Source organism: Cetorhinus maximus, chromosome 13 (assembly GCF_964194155.1).
Source record: "Cetorhinus maximus chromosome 13, sCetMax3.hap1.1, whole genome shotgun sequence".
Taxonomy (NCBI): domain Eukaryota; kingdom Metazoa; phylum Chordata; class Chondrichthyes; order Lamniformes; family Cetorhinidae; genus Cetorhinus; species Cetorhinus maximus.
In genome coordinates this window covers 90669577-90689195 of record NC_135891.1, presented here as the reverse complement: position 1 = coordinate 90689195, position 19619 = coordinate 90669577, and the positions used below count along the sequence as shown (strand labels likewise).

The 19619-nt window shown below is 40.4% G+C and overlaps 1 protein-coding gene across 6 annotated transcripts in view; it reads right to left on the bottom strand.

Annotated features, from left to right (window-relative positions):
• tmem259 (transmembrane protein 259) overlaps positions 1–19619 on the bottom strand; it is a 61510-nt gene that overhangs the window by 28600 nt on the left and 13291 nt on the right. For 4 of the 6 annotated variants that reach the window (XM_078555757.1, XM_078555752.1, XM_078555754.1 and 1 more), the window contains 2 exons: positions 11115–11366; positions 6203–6380 (listed from right to left, as the gene is read on the bottom strand). In XM_078555757.1, coding sequence (XP_078411883.1) covers positions 6203–6380; positions 11115–11183 — 247 coding nt within the window. In that variant the 5' untranslated portion in view covers positions 11184–11366. The remainder of the gene's footprint in view (positions 1–6202; positions 6381–11114; positions 11367–19619) is intronic. The other 2 variants (XM_078555756.1, XM_078555753.1) reach the window with 1 other exon arrangement.

The following is a 19619-nucleotide window of genomic DNA, read 5'->3' as shown; positions in this document are numbered from 1 at the left end:
TTCAAGTACATTTCTACACCTAGCTTCTTTTGATAATTTCAAGCTTGCCGTCTACTTGACTTCAAATACAATTAAATCACACAGGATCATGCACACACATAAACCTATTGACAATAAACCAGAATATTATGAAAATTATACATTTATAACAATAAATGTTTCACAAGTACAAAGAAGATCCAACACTATATCCAACAATATTTGTGTTGCGTACTCCATGTAGGAATTAACATAATAAATGGGTTAATTTTTAAGGGCTGTGAGTAATGAACTGGAGAAGTGGAAATTTATGTATCTTTCCAACTGAAGGTCCAAAATATCTCTATCTTGTTCAGTCTCTAATAATAATCCATAACCTTCTCAGTCATTTCTTTACCAGCCATATCTCTGTTCCCACAGTTTATAGCACTTTTGTCAGATCAATGACTGGCATATCCACATGGTAACATAAAAATATCTTCTGCTATCCTCACTATCACTGGTGTTTGGGGTGTTTCAAATTTAAATATCAGTAATTACGAACGACAAAAATTAATACAGGGAGGCCACTTAAATATGCCCTGGTTAAATGCACATATTCACAATCCAAATTCTATTGCCGCCAACGCAATTGAATATTCAGGTTAGAAACAAATTAAAGTACATTTCAAGTGCACAGAGTTTCTGTTAGCCCATTCATTCACCTGAATAGACTATTTCTTTTTTGGTAGAATATAAGAAAATATTACAAAAGGTTCTACCTCAGAGTTTTGACTTAGAACATAGGCCTTGGGATAGGAGAAGGCCATTTGGCCCTTCGAGTCTGCTCCGTCATTCCATAAGGTCATGACTAATCAGACTGTGGTCTCAACACCACTTTCCTGGCTGCCCCCCATGACCCTTGACTCCTGTGTCTATCAAAAATCTATCTAACCCAGACTTGAATAAATTCAATGACCCAGCCTCCACTGCTTTCTGGGGCAGAGAATTCCACATACTAACAACCCACGGAGAGAAAAAATTCTCATCTCTGTCTTAAAAGGGAAATCTCTTATTGTTAAACTGTGTCTCCTAGTTCTAGTCTTCCCGACAAGAAGAAACTTCCTCCCTGTATCCACCCTATCAAGTTCCCTCAGGATCTTATATGTTCCAGTATGATCACCTCTCATTCTTTTAAACTCCAATAGGCATAGGCCCAACCTTTCTTCATAAGCTCTACATCCCAGGAATGAGCTGAGTTAACCATTTCTGAACTGCTTCTAATGCAATTGCATCCTTTTTCAAATAAGGAGACAAAAACTATACACAGGCTTATTCATTCATGGGGTGCAGCAAGATCAACATTTATTGTCCATCCCTAATTGTCCTCGAGAAGGTGGTGGTGAGCCTTCTTGAAACTACTGCAGTCTATGGGGTATGGGTGTCCCCTCAGTGTTGTTAGAATGGGAGTTCCAGGATTTTGACCCAGTGGCAATATACTTCCAAATATATATCCAAGTAATCAGAGGGCAATTTGGAGGTACGGTGTTCCTATGAGCCTGCTTCCCTTGTCCTTCTAGGTGATAGAGATCTTGAGTTTTGGAAGGTGTTGCTGAAGCTGGCATGTTGCAGTTGTACATTTTGTAGATGGCAACCAAGTTGCGTCAGTGGCAGGGGGAATGAGTGTTTGAAGTGATGGATGGTGCCAATCAAAGTGAGCTGTTTTGTCCTAGATGGTATAGAGTTTCTTGGAGTGTTGTTGGAGCAGCACTGATCAAGCCAAATGTATTCTATCACGTTCCTTGCTTTGGGGAGTCAGGATGAAAGTCACTCACCACAGATTACCCACCCTTAGATCTGCTCTTGTGGCCAGTGTTTATGTGGTTGGTTCATTTAAGTTTCTGGTCAATGGTGAATCCCAGGATATTGATGGTAGAGGATTTGACTAATGCTGCTGAATGTCAAGGGGTGGGGTTTAGAATTTCTCTTGCTGGAGATGGTAATTGCCTGGCACTTGTGTGGCATAAATGTTACTTGTCCCTTTATCAACCCAAGCTGGAATGTTGTCCCGGTTTTGCTACATGCAGGTATAGACTGCTTCAGTATCTCAGGGGTTATGAATGGAACTGAGCACTATACAATTATCAGCAAACATCTCCACTTCTGATGGAGGGAAGGCCATTAGTTAAGCAGCTGAAGATGGTTGGGACCTACCTTGAGGAACACCTGCAGTGATGTCCAATGGCTGAGAGGATTGACCTCCAACGAACACAGCCATTTTCCTTTGTGCTAGGTATGAATCCAGTCAGTGGAGTCTTTCCCTGATTTCCAATTACTTCAATTTTACCAGGTCTCCTTCATGCCTCACTTCAAAGGCTGTCTTAATATCACAGGAAGTGGCTCTGACCACACCTCTGGAATTCAGCTCTTTTGTCCATGTTTGGACCAAAGTTGTAATAAGCTGGGGAGTTGGGTGGTGCTGGCAGAATCCAAGCTTAGCATCAGTGAGCAGGTTATTGGTCAGTATACACCACTTGAAAACACTGTCAATGAACACTTCCACTTTGCTGATGATTGAGAGTAGGCCAATGGGGCAGTAACTGGCTGGATTAAATTTGTCCTGCTTTTTGTGGATAGTGTAATTTTCCACCTTGCCTGAAAGATGACAGTACTGTAGCTGGCCTGGGACTTGACTAGAGGCACAGCTGGTTCTGCAGCACAAGTCTTCAGCACTACAAATAGTATGGTTTTGGGGCCTGGAGTCTTAGCTGTATGCAGTATATTCAGCTGCTTCTTGATACAATAGGAGTGAATAGAATTGGCTGAAGACTGGCTTCTGTGATGGTCCACCTCAGTTGGAGGCTAAGATGCATCAGTTACTCTGCACTTCTGGCTAAAATTGGTTGTAAATGATTCAGCTTTGTCTTTTGAACTCATGCTGGGCTCCACCATCATGGAGATTGGAGACATTCATGAAGCCTCCAACTCCTGTTAGCTGTTTAATTCCACTGCCATTCACGATTGGATGTGGCAGGACTGCAGAGTTTTAATCTAATCCATTGGTAGCGGAGCTGTTCAACCCTGCTTCCACTGTTTAGCATGCATCTAGTCCTGTGTTGTAATTTCACCAAATTGGCACCTTATTTTTAGGTACATTGTGTTACATGCTCTTCTACACCCCTCATTGAACCAAGGTTGGTGCAAAGCTTAATAGTAATGGTGAAGTGAGGAAATATGCTGGGCCATGAGGCTACAGATTGTGGTGGAATACAATTTTGCTGCTGCTAATGGTCCACAGCACCACATTGGCATCCAATTTGTTATGAATGTATCTCATTTAGCATGTCCCTCTTCCCAATGCTCCTTAAAATCTACTGCTTTAACCAAGCTCCTGAAGTGGATCAGTGTCAAATTTTGTTTGATAATGCTCCTTTGAAGCAAGCACCTGGGATTTGCACTCAAAGTAGAGGACTCCCAGGGCCATTCCCTCCTGACTTTATACAATGGTGGGTATGTCCTGGCCCATCAGCGGGTCAAACAATAACCTGATGTAATCATACTCACAAAACCATACCTTTCAACCAACATCCCTCCATCATTGGATTTATTAGGCCAGGACTTGGGATAACCTGTCCAGTAATATAGCATACTAAACAACTAGCCGTACCATATAAAACAACTCGCATTCATCGCTGCCAAGATACTCACATGAGGTATTGGTAAGCCCGTGTTACAGTAAATAGCAGTTCAATAAATTGTAACACTACTCAAAACTGCTTGAGAAATAGGGGCTATTACACTTTGTCTTAAAAATGTTAAATTGAAGAATATACAGATCAAATTGTTTATGGTACATCTTCAAACTCTAACTTTACATTTAGCACTTGCTTTCTTATGATCCACCATCCAACATTTCCCATCATAGGGATAAATCTGTTCAAGCCAAGCAATTGCTCATTTTGATTTGTTATTTCAACTGAGGGCATTGGTCAAGAGATAAAATACTTTCTCAATGCAGAAGGGTTGTCTTGATTCACAAATGACTTTCTTTACTTGAGAAGTTTGTTTAAAAGTCCAGAGCTACAGTATCTTGTGTGGAACTTTATATGTTCATTTGCATGATCCTGTTTTGCTCAGGGCTGACTCCACTCTCTCAGAGAATCTTTTCTGGATGATCCCACCCTGTTCCTGAGAAACTTCTTTGGCTGACCCAGTTCTGTTTCTGACAAACTCCACTAGCTGACCTATCTCAAAGAAATCTTACTGATTGACTCTCCCTTGTTTCAGACAAACCACTCTGGCTGACCCTGCTCTTATCCGCTCCTGAGGAACTCCACTAGTTGATTCTGCTCTATTTCAGTCAAGCCCCAGTGGCTGATTTGTTCTGTTTGTCAAAAAGCAGGCTTGAAGAAAAAAAATAAAACAATGAAGTTGACTTTTCTTCACTGTTTCATCTGTCAGTTCAAAGCTTATTTAAAAACAATGATTTTCAGAACACTTTGACCTGCAAATATTTTTTTGTTCATTTATGGGATGTGGGTGTCGCTGGCTGGGCCAGCATTTATTGCCTATTCCTAATTGCCCTTGAGAAGGTGGTGGTGAGCTGCCTTCTTGAACCGCTGTAGTCCATGTGGTGTAGGTACACCCACAATGCTGTTAGGACGGGATTTCCAGGATTTTGACCCAGCAACAGTGAAGGAACAGCAATATATTTCCAAGTCAGGATGGTGAGTGGCTTGGAGGGGAACTTCCAGGTGGTGGTGCTCCCATGTATGCCCTTGTCCTTCTAAATTGCAGCAGTCTTGGGTTTGGAAGGTGCAGCCTAAGGAGCTTTGGTGAGTTTCTGCAGTGCATCTTATAGATGGTACACACTGTTCGTCGGTGGTGGAAGGGGTGAATGTTTGTGGAAGGGGTGCCAATCAAGTGGGCTGCTTTGTCCTGGATGGTGTCAAGCTTCTTGAGTGTTGTTGGAGCTGCACTCATTCAGGCAAGTGGAGAGTATCCCATCACAATCCTGACTTGCGCCTTGTAAATGGTGGACAGGCTTTGGGAAGTCAGGAGGAGAGTTACCCGCCACAGGATTCTTAGCCTCTGCCCTGCTCTTGTAGCCACAGAATTTATGTGGCTAGTCCAGTTCAGTTTCTGGTCAATGATAACACCCAGCTGTTGATATGCAGTCAGCAAATTAGCATCTATTAACTTCAATAGTCAACCAGTTAACTAGTTAACCTAATTTGGTGTATATTTTAAGCTACCAGAACATGTGCACTTAAGCAGACTTCACAGTATTGTAAACATTTTTATTGTCCGTATAAAGGTTGTCACGATCTCTACTTAAAATCCAAGACAAGTGACACACATGTGGATGAACAGAGGTGGTTAGCAGTCAGCCCTTTTAGGCTAAAATTAAGTAATTACGATATTATCCAGGAACTGGGGAGATATAAAAATTTTTACTACAGTCGCTTCAGCCACAAAGTAAGGCAACAATCAAAACAGCACAATGCTGCGTATCAATCATGTCACCAGAATTTCAATAGGACATAAGGGTGGAATTTTCAGACTGGGCCCACTTCACCTGTGAAAAACACCCAGCAATACAATTATGCATTTTTCTACTTCAAGCTTGGGTTATGCCTGTCATGAGCTAGGGTCAAGTACTGGAATTTGCAGTCAGCCACTGGTGGTGTTGGAAACAATCTTGTGTGTTTAAAAGCATTATATACTAGAAATTTAGCTTATACGTAATGTATGTTGATACCAATACATTAAATAAGACTAGTGACAACAAAATGTAATTAAGCAACTGGCTGTGATTTAAAAGGTCAATAAACAGTTTTTGAATCTGAAAGGTAGAGGGGTTATGCCTCAGTCTCTGCTTTACATGTCTGTCAATGTTCAAAAGCAAATGCAGAAAACAGAATGTAGAACTGTTAGAGCTTGTGAAAGCAGTAAAGCTGTGACCAGCAATTAATGAGTTTTGCAGTTGCTATTTTTGAAGCTCAAAACTTTCCACAGCACTCTTCTTATAAAACGTTATTTTGCACTTCTAAATCGAGACAATTTTCTTCTCAGCTCAAATAATTGTCGGGCAGTATTTCAGCAATATTTTATTACGATTAGCAATTATAAATCTCTGAGGTGAGCAAATGAGGGTCCTACCCAAGTGTAGAGTTTGAGAGATGTTGGAAGCAGGTTGGAAAGAAGGGGGAAAAGAAGAGCTTTTGTATCACTAAAATTTTACCTGCTCTTGTTAGCATCTCAAACTCGGAGACTGTTTCCTGCAGAGGCTGCATACCTTTACTAGGTGCCTCAGTGAATGAGAGCCCCTGGCTATCATTCTGTACCACCTGCGTTACAACTTCTGCTTTATTTCCAAGTGAGGGCTTTAAGTACACTTTGGGCTCTATGTCGAGTTCAAACTGTGAAAAGGAGCAGAAAGGCAAGAAGAGTTAGGCACAAATTCATCACAAAGAAAGAAAAACACAAGGATTGAAAATGCATAGCAAGTCGGCCAGCATCTGAAAGAGAAACAAGTTAACATTTTGGGTGGAATCTTCAATAATTTCTGAACAAAAAATAACCTTCTCAGGAACACGAAAGACTTCAGCATTTACTGATATCATTGTCACAAGAATTAGCACTGTTCTGGTTTGCAAAACTTTTGAAAACAGCTTATTGGCTATTATATTTATTAATCCAGCATGTTTGCATCATAGTCCAGGGGTCACTTGCAGAAGCCCCATCATATCTTTTAATTTGTGGCCCACAGACTTGCTGCATCTGGCCACCAATCAAGACTTGCCTGGCTATTTGTGGCATTAATGGCAGCTCCTTCTGCTTTTGCTCAGGAATAAGAAAAACAGGCAAGAAATCTTACTGTGAAGTTTAAGCTTGTCCAAGCTTCTCTGTGCAAGTGTAAACAGCAGCTCCAAAGAGAAATGCTGGTCCTACAGTTTTTGATTTTGTCTGTGTCCAAGTTTACAATTGAAAGTGTTGTGTCAAAGGTGCAGACCAACATCCCAACACTTGACGGTGCAGTATCCCTGAGAGGTGACAATTTCCATTTATATAGTGCTCCTCAAATTGTTGGGAAGGTATTTCAAAGCATTTAACAGTGAAGACAAAACAGTGAACAGAACAAGAGCTAGAAGGGAGCCATTTAGACTAGCCAGGTAAGTCTTAACGGGTGGTCAGATGCAGCAAGTCTATGAGCCACAAATGAAAAGATATGATGGGGCTTCTGCAAGTGACCCCAGGGCTATGATACAAACATGCTGGATTAATAAATATAAGTCAATAAGCTGTGTTCTGCACAGAACGGTCCAAAACTGATCCCACCACTGTACTCTCTACCCCCATCAGTCTGCATCTTCCTGTTTCAAATATTCATCCACTTTCCATTAAAAAATGCTTTAACTACTCTGCAGTAGAACATTTCACACTTCAACAATTCTCCTTGTGAAGAATTTTTTCCAAATCTTGTTCCTCAAGTGACACTTTTGAACTAATGACTCATTGTCACTGACTCCTAGCATCGACACCTGGGATCTGTCACTTCCAATCCTTCTGCAAACTGATCAAACCCCATTAATCCCAACACTTTGTTTCTTGTCCATCAATTAAATTTCCATCCATGTTGCTGCTTATTGATTTATATCATGCACATTAATTTTTATTGGAAACATCTTTGGAACATTATGAAAAATCTAAAAACACTGCATCTAAAACACTCCCTATATCTACATGGCAATTTCTTCAAAAAATATTAAGTTTGCTAAATATTACTTGTTTTTAACAAATTTATCCTGAATGTTCTCAATTATTCCCTGCCTTTCTAAATGCTTACTAATTTGATCACGATAGGTTTCAAGGGTTTCCCCACAACTGACATTAGACTGAGCTGCAGAAAAGGGAGAAATCAAGACTGTCAGGATATGGTCAGTTAAGGATTTTGAGGGTGTTTTTAAAAGTAGTGAGGAAAGGAGAGGGAATTAAGTACCAAAGCAAAAGGAACAAGGTTAGAAGTTCCAAAGAAAAGGAACATAGTGGCTAAACAGACTATTAAAAGAGGACTGAAGGCAAGGAGAAAGCATATGTGGAGTTGAAAGTGCATGAGGGGATGCAAGGTTGCAGAAGATATCATTTCATACATGAAGTTCCCATTATACTCAACCAGACAATCATTAATACATAAAACCATTCCCTATTCTGATTTCAATAAGAAAATTATACATAGAAACATAAAAAATAAGAGTAGATCACTCGGCCCTTTGAGCCTGCTTCGGCATTCGATATGATCATGGCTGATCCTTTATCTCAACGCCATACTCCTGCTCTCTCCTCACACTCCATGACGCCCTTAAAGTCTAGAAATATATTTCCTTCTTAAATATATTCAGTGACTTGGCTCCACAGTCTTCTGTGGTAGAGAATTCCTCTGAGTGAAGTTCCTCCTCATCTCAGTCCTAAATGGCATGTATTCATGTAAACATACTCATATGCATGTACAATAATATACGTTATGAAATAGGTAGGCCATTTAGGACTGAGATGAGGAGAAACTTCTTCACTTGGAGGGTGGTGAACCTTTGGAATTCTCTGCGCCAGAGGGCTGTAGAGGCTCAGTCGTTGAGTATGTTCAACACTGAGCAATAGATTTCTCCGTATAAAAAACATCAAGAGATACAGGGATACGCAGGAAAATGGTATTAAGTAGATCATCAGTCATGATCTCATTGAATGGCTGAGGGGGCTCGAAGGGCTGACTGGCCTACTCCTGCTCCTATTTCTTATTTTCTCATACAACATATGAATTGCCCATGGCATTGGCAAGCCAGCTGATGCGTGATTTTTAATACAAATGAGGTGTCAATGAAGTTGGGAAAGAGATGTCAGTAATTTCAGTTTTGTATTTCATATTCTTTATAAGTATAACTTCTGCTATACATCAAGGTTAAGTTATTCTTCTTGAAGTTGGAAATTATGGCCAGCATAAACTGTTGAAGTATGGTGTGGGCACATCATATGCCTCCAATTTGCAGTAAGCCATTCAGACTGTTGTGTGCAGCTGACCACCACAAAAATGATATGGAGAATGACAGAGTTTGGTTCTGGGATCAAACTGAAGGTTTAATTATTTGAACACCTTGATTAAATTGGTAGGAGGCTGAAACACATTCTGACACAGCTTGTAAGACAAATTATGAAGTTGCCTTGAAGATAAATTGGTGACTAAAACAATTCAGACCCTTCTGCTCCAAATAACCTCTGATTACATGTAGCATTTACATTATAAAATAATCTTAAAACTTGAATTGCATTAAATATGGATGTGCACCGAAGTGAAATATTACAGTTCTTAAAATTATACTTTTACGTTCAAAAATAGACTTGTGTTCAATAAATTAAAGCAACTTATCTTTACTGCTTTTCATTTAACATTTTTTTTTGCTGATGGTGTACTGTGATTGACACAGTAGATGGTCAGCTCCTATCTGTATACCACATCAAGCTAAAAGTAGGGTTTTACTTTACCAATTTATACAGGGCATCAGAGTCAGTGTTGTCAGTAAGATCTCAGTACGTGCAATAGTGCACATGTGGAATTTTCCTATTGCCTTTACTTCGACTGTGAAAAACAGGGAGCAGGACAATTATAGATCGCCCTTCCAAATTTGAATGGTGTCTGGAGAGAATTTAGTGTAAACAACACCAGGGTGAAATAGTGGTGATGGTGATTGGGCAGCAGTGGCAGGAATGGGAAGATGAGTTAAGCAAATTACACAAGTGGCATTCAGGTGATCTTTTCTCCAGGCCTTAATGGTATAAATATGTTAAATACATCTAGCAATTATATCACGCCTGACAACAAACTCCTTTTTCTGCATTAGAAATTTGTATAAGATTTCCACGTTTAGCTTATCTCAATCCTCAGTATGGTAACTTCCATGAAGTGTAACATTTATCCAAAATTAATACAGGCAAAGAGAAATCAAGCAGCTGCAATAGTAGTGTAGTGTTAGTTATATTAAAAACTAGTTTATTGCAGTTTTTTTCGGTCTGTCCTGAAAAAAGCCTGAGAGAAGCCCGAGATTAGGTTTCCTATAGGCCACTTTTGGCTCACTTCCTTTCATTTGTGCACTTCAGTAGATTTACCACTCCACATGTTTCAGAGTCTCCATCAGCATTGGGGTGTTTGCAGTTCTGGGACTTACTTCTGTTCCCTCATCTTATCTCGCTGTCCAGTGAAAGAAGGTGCAAAAATGCTATTATGAGCTAGGACATCCCACCATCAGCACTCCAAGTTAAAGAGTTCTATTAAAAATAAGTGCCTTTAGTTTTAAAAAACTGAGTTCTATTTTTTTTCTAATCTTCCTATGGGAACTGCTTTGTCTCCACTTAACAACTGTCCATAGCTAGCTGAGTTCAAATTTATGGGTATGTGTCAACACATCATTTGAGTAACACTAGTTTCAGATGCTTCCAAGCTTTTTTGCCTTCATAGGCAGTATTATGGAACCTCGAAGACAGCATTTAAATATATACAAATCTATGTCATTTTTTGCATATATCTGTAAATGCTGATACTGACAAATCTAGGTGTATTCCATCAATGAGGTTACAATGCTAGAAACAGGCCTTTCCAAGCCTCCAGCTCCACAAAATTCAAATAAATAGAAATGGCAAATTGAAATACAAATAGAAGTTTCCTCAGTCAGCTGTTGAACAGCCCTGCTTTGGGTGGCTTTATTTAGGGAGCTGTCCAGGAATAATGCTCACAGAAATCGATCAATCAGAGCTCCACTCTAGCTGACAAAAAAAAAATGTCATCCTTTTCTGTGTTTTTGTTTCCATCTTCATCCCGAATTAACCTCTTTCAGTTGGAATTCAAAGTTAACAGCATTTGTGTCATAGCATTTGTGTCATGCAGCCTGGTTAGTGTAACCAAGTGATCAGCCAGCTTTGACAATGAAAAGGGTTCCACTAATATTCAAACTTTCTTTTCACTTGTTCTACTTCATTCCTGACTCATTATAAAGTGCTGAACAAGCTTAAAATGACATTCTAACTTAATGAAAACTTCAAATTAACATTTTCACCACAACCGAATCAAAGTGAACAATTCTGCATTTATGTCAGAACAGTAATCACACCTGTATAGAACTGTTGTCAAACATTTCTATGGTCAGCTCTTCTTCATCTTCTGCTGGCTCCTTTACCATGCCTGCAAAGTTTTCAGATTCGTAGAACTGAAGGAAAATGGGGGCACGGCTAGAGTTGCGTTGGATTTCTACACGGAGGATCCCATCCCGAGGCCACTTCTCACGGACATGCTCCAAGCAATTGATTGGAGACCGGGAAAAGGCAATATGAATGTAGGCCAAAATGAAAAGGACAAAAAGAGCCTGGAAAAAAAAAGGAAAAAAAACAATTAATATTTCTCTCAAAAAGCATGCGGTGAGTGTTTTGGGCAATAGGGTGAAGTGAGAACATGTACATATATACATACGCTAACCTACTTACTAAGATAAAATCACATAGCTGAGATTACAAAGCTTCTCTGTGGGAGGTGTAACATCAGTGTATTACCTATTTTTCCATTATATTTCAAAATTCCTGCAAAATAATGATTCATAATATTGATAATCTCCAAACCATCACTACAGAGTCACCCACCATTAACATCCTGGATTTCCCGTTGACAATGTGGATACAAGGTATGGTAGAAGGCTAGGTAATTTGCAATGAGTGTCTCACCTGCTGACCACTCAAAGCCTCTCCATCATCTACAAGGCTCAAGTCAGGAATTTGATGAAATATTCACCATTTGGCTTTATGGATACAGCTCAAAGCTGTAGACAGATTAGGATAGATCATACACTTCATCACTGCCCTTGGCATTGGACTCAATATGCAGCCCCTCCAATACTGGCACTATGGCTACAGAACATAGTGCACTGCAGCAACACATCAAGGATATTGGACAGAACCTCCCTCCCCTGCAACTTCTACACCAAGACAGCCAAGGTCAGCGATATTATGGAAACACTATCATCTGTAAAGACACCATCCAAGAAACATACCGTCTGCACTTGGATGTACGTGATCTTTCTTTCATTGTTGCTGGAGCAGAATCCTAGGATTTCCTACCCAACACTCTTGTGGGTGCATCATCACACAACTGGAGTTGTTCATGGAAAACGTCCACCACCAGTTTCTCAGGTTCACTAAATATGTGCAGTAAATATGATCTTGCCAGGCTCACCCACAGTTCAAGAACAAATTAAAAGAAATTCCAGTTCGATGACAAACAAAGATGATTCATCTTTCTGGGTACTTTTTCTAAACCGAGGCATTCTCAAATTGATTCTCTTGAGAGCTAGATAACATTAAATGAACCAGGATGACACATCCTAATTAAAGCAACATCTGGTACAGGATGATGGACATGTTACAGCCTCAAGGTTATATCTGTAACCTTTCAGATGGACGGGGTAGAATACAAACTTAGGCAACTACTCTTTCACCTTGAGGACACATTCAATTCTAGTCCAGCCTAACTGGGATGGAAATCTACCACCACCAACTGGAAAGTTCCTACACAAAATGATATTCAGCAGTCTCATTCTTTCAGGGTGGATGCAAAATGACTGTGATAGAAAATGGAAAAAAAAAGTCATACTGGCTCAGTAGGGAGCTCTCTTCAGGCTGGGATTGAAATGGACTGTTGCAGAGGAGACAGACTATTTACTGATGTTGTTTAATTGAGGTTGCCTTACAGTTTATTTAGCATTATCTGACTCTAACAAGAGATTCAGTTTGAGAATGTCTTTTAGATAAGGTACCCAGAAAGATGGACCCCTGACATAGGAGTACTTAATGCTAACACTGGTGGACTCATTCCACAATTTGTAAGGGAAACTGCCTAACACCCTGGAACTCTGTCTCAGGCAGTGGAGGTGGTGTCATTGAATATTTTTAAGGCAGAGGTAGATAGGTACTTGTTAAGCAAGGGAATCAAAGGTTATCGGGGTTAGATGGGAATGTGGAAATCAAAACACAAGATGATTAGCCATGATCTTATTGAATGACGGAGCAGGTTCGAGGGGCCAAATGGTCTACTCCTGTTCCTACTTCTTATGTTCTTAAGTTGGTACCTATTTGATACCACTCTGTATTGTCCAAGATACATTAACTGCAAGTGCTACTTCTGCTGGGGATGCCAGATTGTGCAACCACACCTTCAGTAGTTGAAATGCACACAACATTTTAATACTTTCAACTCAATGAGGAAAAAAGTAATTGCAATCTTCATGCCAAGTAGATGAACATTTTAAATCTTCATAATTGAAACCTTACAGGATAATAGGAAACTTCTCAACACCAACGGAGGTACCCATCTTCTAACTTGCTTACTGCGACTACAGCTCCCCACACCCCGCTTCCATCCCATTCTCTCAGTTCCTTCGCCTCCGTCGCATCTGTTCTGATGATGCCACTTTCAAAAACAGTTCCTCTGACATGTCTTCCTTCTTCCTTAACAGAGGTTTTCCACCCACGGTGGTTGACAGGGCCCTCAACCGTGTCCGGCCCATCGCCCGAGCATCCATCCTCACACTTTCCTCTCCCTCCCAGAGCCATGATAGGGTCCCTCTTGTCCTCACTTATCACCCCACCAGCCTCCGCGTTCAAAGGATCATCCTCCGCCATTTCTGCCAACTCCAGCATGATGCCACCACCAAACACATCTTTCGTTCACTCCCCCCGGCGGCTTACCGCAGGGATCGTTCCCTCCGGGACACCCTGGTCCACTCCTCCATCACCCCCTACATCTCAACCCCCTCCCACCGCACCTTCCCATGCAACCGCAGAAGGTGCAACACCTGCCCCTTTACTCCCCCCCTCCTCACCGTCCAAGGGCCCAAACACTCCTTTCAAGCGAAGCAGCACTTCACTTGTGTTTCCCTCAATTTAGTCTACTGCATTTGCTGCTCCCAATGCGGTCTCCTCTACATTGGAGAGACCAAACGGAGACTGGGTGACCGCTTTGTGGAACACCTTCAGTCTGTCCGCAAGAATGGCCCAGACCTCTCTGTCGCTTGCCATTTCAACACACCACCCTTCTCTCATGCCCACATGTCCATCTTTGGCCTGTTGCAATGTGCCAGTGAAGCTCAACGCAAACTGGAGGAACAACACCTCATCTTCCGACTGGGCACTTTACAGCCTTCCGGACTTAATATTGAGTTCAACAACTTCAGATCATGAACTCTCTCCTCCATCCCCACCCCCTTTCCGATCTCCCTTTTTCCAATAATTTATAATTTAAAAAATATATATTTTTCTTTTCCCACCTATTTTAAAATTTATTTCGATCTATTGTTTAATCTCCACCTTTTAGCCCATTTCGATCCCTTCCCCCCACCCCACTCCCACTAGGGCCATCTGTCACTTGCTTGTCCTGCTTGCTACCCTTAATGCCCCCATTAGCACATTCCTTAGATAATATCACCACTGTCAACACCCCTTTGTCCTTTTGTCTATGACATCTTTGGCAATCTCTTCTTTGCCTCCACCTATCGCTGGCCCTCTATCCAGCACTACCTTACCCACCTCCCTCTACCAGCTTATATTTCACCTCATTTCTTTCTTTCCTTAGTTCTGATGAAGAGTCATATGGACTCGAAACGTCAACTGTGTTCCTCTCCACAGATGCTGTCAGATCTGCTGAGTTTTTCCAGCTATTTTTGTTTTTGTTTCAGATTTCCAGCATCTGCAGTATTTTGCTTTTATATAAACAATGAGGCCTGCAAGGAATCTACCCAACATAGACCCTGATAAATAAGGTCCACAAATCTGCAACTGGATATATTGTAGAAAAGTAAATTGGAGTTGGTTCTCCATTTTCACACAAATAACAATCTGTATCACATATCAGAGCCTGGTACTCAATAGAAATTTAGAAGGACAACAAATAGAGATGGAAACAAATTTAAAGGCAGGTGTTAAAAGCGTCAGAAAATTTAAGTGTGGTTTTCAAAAGAAGCCCCATTGAAATTGTTTATTCCTCAAAGCACAATGTAAGGCTAATCAGTAAGTAAGGAGTAGTTTGCCCTCTAGGCAATATTTACATAGTTTAACTCCTGCTTCTTGCATCATTCTGGTGCTGGCATAGCCAACAGATCAAATCAAGTTAGATCACAGCATGAAATCAGTGCCCTAAGCTTTGAACATTGCACAATTACAACAGGACACCATCCTTAATCTTCAAAATGCACTTGATTTTTGGCACGGTTACAGAAACAGAGGGAGTATATCTGTTCTGGGAATCCAAATATAACATTCAGAAAAGTTCATGGACACGTTTCTGATCAACTGCCCATTTTCCAGGAGAGTCACAAAAACATCACTATGTGCTTAACCCAAATCGGATGGGTACATTTTATCAGAGCTCCATTCACAAAAAAAAAACATATTAAACAGCTCAGAAGGAAGAAATAATTAAGAGGAAACTGCAGGAAGCAGGCAATTACCTAAATAAATGCCCACTTGCTCTTCTTTGCACCTTAAAATAAACATCTAACTTGTCAATTTTTAGGAGTGGATCCCTGGAGTTCTTATTTAAATTTTATGATCATTTTTATGACGTGAAAGTTAATGTGAGGCTTTCCTGTTATACATTATTATACTGGCAATTGGTAGTCTCTGATGCCTTTTCTTTTTGAAGTGCTGACAAGTTGGTTCAATTTTAACTCTACAAGTTTCCTTCCCGTTCAGACACCATATGTCACCAAATTAAGTGCCCAAGTCAAAACAAAATAATACATTTTTAGACGTGCAAATATTTTCAATTTATTGAAACTATCTATATATCCAAGGTGGAATAGTGTTAATTTCCGATGCTTTGAGGAAATCATTCATGTACCAGCAGCACAGATACAGGGTAAAAGGTTATGGATCTCAAGATCCATTAAGTCAGTGGACCCTATTAAAATATTACTGTGATCAGGTAAATTGAACTCTGATTAAAAATCGATGACTCCTACGTGCTACCAACTGGGGTTGTGGCTATTTGTAAACCATTTGTTGTTCCCAACAACAGGTACATTTTTTTTAATTCATTCAAGGATGTGGGCATTGCTGGCTAGGCCAGCATTTATTGCCCACATCACATGAATGAATAAAAAAGAAACTGGGATGCGCTTCAATCTCACAGGCAAGTATCAGAGAACTTTCAAAGATATGAAATATTTCTAGTATGGGGAACTTATTCTTCATTCAACAGTTTTGGCTCCTCACTTCCTGGAGGGCTTTTTGGAATGTGGTACCATAGCCTCAGTCCACTTTCCATTACTTGCTGAAACACCCATTCAGTCCTGGTGACAATGATCACACTACAGTATTTTGTAGTGGAGTGTATCACAGCTAGGCCTTAAATGGTTCTAATTTAAGAGCACACAAAATGGATTTCAACTAGAAACCACCAGAAAGTGTTGAGGAAAGAAAACCTTTATTTCCTGAGCCAGGGAGGCCAACTGCACCACAACTACAACTGAGGTTAAGCCTAGAATATCCAGGACTGTATTGCTCAAATACTCATTGGATACACTTGTTCAGCTTTCTGAGTGGTGAGAGACTAGATGGTGTGAAAGAGCATTGGGATATTTACAAATCACTAAAAGGTGGCACACAGTTACAAAAGTTAATCAAGAAGGCCAATGAAATGATGGTCTTTATGTCAAAAAGGCTGTAATACAAAAATGAGGAAGTAATGTTTCTGGTGTGGAGCCTCTCTGAGACCTTATCGGAGTACTACATTCAGTTTTGGACACTGCACACCAGGGAAGGTATATTGGCATTTGGAAGGCACAGATTCAGCAGAATAGCAGGGCTTCAAGAAATAGCTTATGAGGATAGGTTACTTAAATTTAGTTTGTACTCCCCAGACTAAGATCGAAGGCTGATCTATTTGAGATCTTTTAAAATGTCAAAGGGATTTGAGAGTTGATAAAGAAACTATTTCCTCTTATGATTCCTGTGAGAATTCAGAACTAGGGGACATCAATTTTGCATTATAATATCTTGATATTGCCCACCTCTATTCCTCCCTCAGTCCATTGCTGCTGAAGCCCTCATTTATGCCTTTAGTAGCTCTCTGCTTGATTATTGTTACACTCTCCTGGCTGGTATCCCATCTTCCATTAACTTGAGCCTATCTTAAACTCTGCTACCCGTAATTTGCAATAAGTCTCGTTCACCCATCACCACTGTACTTGCTAGCCGACACAGACTCGCAGTCCACCAATGCCTTGATTTTAAAGTTCTCATTCTCATCTTCAAATTCCTCCATGGCCTCACTCCTCTCTAAGTCTGTAATCTCTTCCAGCCCTACAACTCAAAATTTTACATTCCTCTGGCCCCTTGTGTACCTCCCGCTTCCTTCACGCCACCGACAGCAGTGCCTTTAGCATCTGGGCCCTGGTTTTGGAATTCCCTTTCCACCTCTCTCTCCCTTTATGGCTCTGCTTAAACTGTCTCTTTAACAAATCTTTTAATCATCCTGCCCTAATGTCCTGTTCCTTAGCTCCATGCTGTTTTTTGTCTGATTACATTCCCATGAAGTGCTTTAGGATGCGTCCTACTTTAAAGGTGCTATAGGCATGCACGTTGTTAATAAATCACCAGTGCTTGCATGTTATTTGATCATGGGAACTATAGAATGCAAACCTGTCCTCATGCAATGCATGAATTTACATGCACTTTCCAGCAGTAGTAGTTGTACAACAATCTTAGCTGAGTTGTACTCATCCCTGTGCTGAAACCAACCATAGCACAGCTGCTGCCCAGCTTGTATCAGCTAATTAATCAGAATCTGAATCGAACCTAGAACTTTCTGTCTGCATGCTTAGCATTATTGTAAAGAACTTATTAAAAATTTCTATTGGACTATTGTAAAGAACATATCTTTTTATTTCTGTTGGACTGTGGATTAAAATTACAATGGCTGCAGTTTGAAAGACTTGTCTACTGGAACAGTGTGAGGGATATATACAATGTTGCTATCCTGGAACGGAGTGTGCCATGAAAGAAAGGATGGTACCGAGGAGGAATCCGGTCTAAAGGGGAATTGCCTGGCAACAACATTTTAATTGGCTACTAACAAGGTGACCAGGGTTTGAGAGAGAACACTGCAGGTGAGAAAAAAGCTCACAGCCTGAAAAGAGAAAAGGCCTAAAACTTCTTTCTTCTGTGTAAGATTCCAGTAATTCTACAATAATAGCAATCTGTTTTTTTCCCCTCATATCTCTATAACCTGCTCTCTCTCTGAAAAACTCCTGTCAAGAAGAAAAGGGGAAAATCACTGTTAGAGACATTGAAAAGCAAGTGCTCAACCAGTGAACTAAAGACTGAAAGTGCTGGGAAGGCCACTCCGTGTCATCAACAAAGAACTAAAAGGAATTTGGAAGACATCAATCAAAACCAACCCATCAAATCCTGTACTTCGGAATTGGTGCTATTGAACTGTTTTATCCCACCCTTAAAATCCATGTTTTTGTGTGTCTTATGTGTCTTGTATGTGTGTGTATAGGGATTTAAGAAGGGGTAGAGTTTAGGTTATCAAATTAGAAATTAGCAGTTTATATTTTTTTCTTTTGCCACTGGTTAACGACAGTTTGTTCAATAAACTGTTATTTCGTTATTAAGTTTACAAACCTGGTGCTTGTATTCTGTTAACCTAAATTAAACAGTGAGGTGGTTTGATCAAACTTTTCACATTTTTCGTGGCTCGGGGAGCAGTGGGGCTTGATATTGTAGCGCACCATCCCCAGTGAGTCGTGACACTATATTAAGTGTGTCATTGCCCACTCAGGTGCTCTGGGGTCCCATGGGCACATTTGACATCTTCAAATAATGCTGGAATTTAATTACCTATCAACTTGTAGTGGTACTCAGTTGAAGGTTCAACTACTTTTTCCTCTTACTCAGAACTGATAGCAAATTTATTTTAGGTTCATGATATCTTGCAACCACTTTTGACTTTGAGGCATTGAAAGCTACACTAACAGCATTTTGGAAAGTTCAGTAAATTTTAAATTTCATTAAGTAAGGCCAAATCGGAAATGGTTGGGCTGTCTAGTACCACACCAAATTCATTACATAAGACCAGACTGTGGATTTTCAACTATACAAGGCTTCACAAGCAAAGCTAATTCTGGCATCAGGCAATGTTTACAGACACAAACTTTCATATTTCCAGAAAAGTTATGTGAACAATGACCGGCAGCAGGACTTCAGACCAGTGCTTTCCCTTCCTAGCCTGAGAGTGCTATGGTCAACTATAATACAACTGTAGGTATGGCTGTGATCAGCAAAGTTATGCCTTTATGTAGTGGGCCATTCGGGGCAGTATGCTCTTCTTATTAAACTGGTTTGTAATTAAATTAATGGGGGAGAGGAGGAACAAAAAAATGGTGGATATAGGAAACTGTCATGCCATGTGAGTTTTCTTTTGCACTATAAAGTACCCTGCTAATTCATCTAGCTTACTATGTTATTTAGGTCCATGCTCAGGCACTTTTTCTTCTGCCTTGGCACCAAACCCATCTCTGATTGCTTTGTAAAACAATCAAAAATATTATAACATTTAATTCAAATCT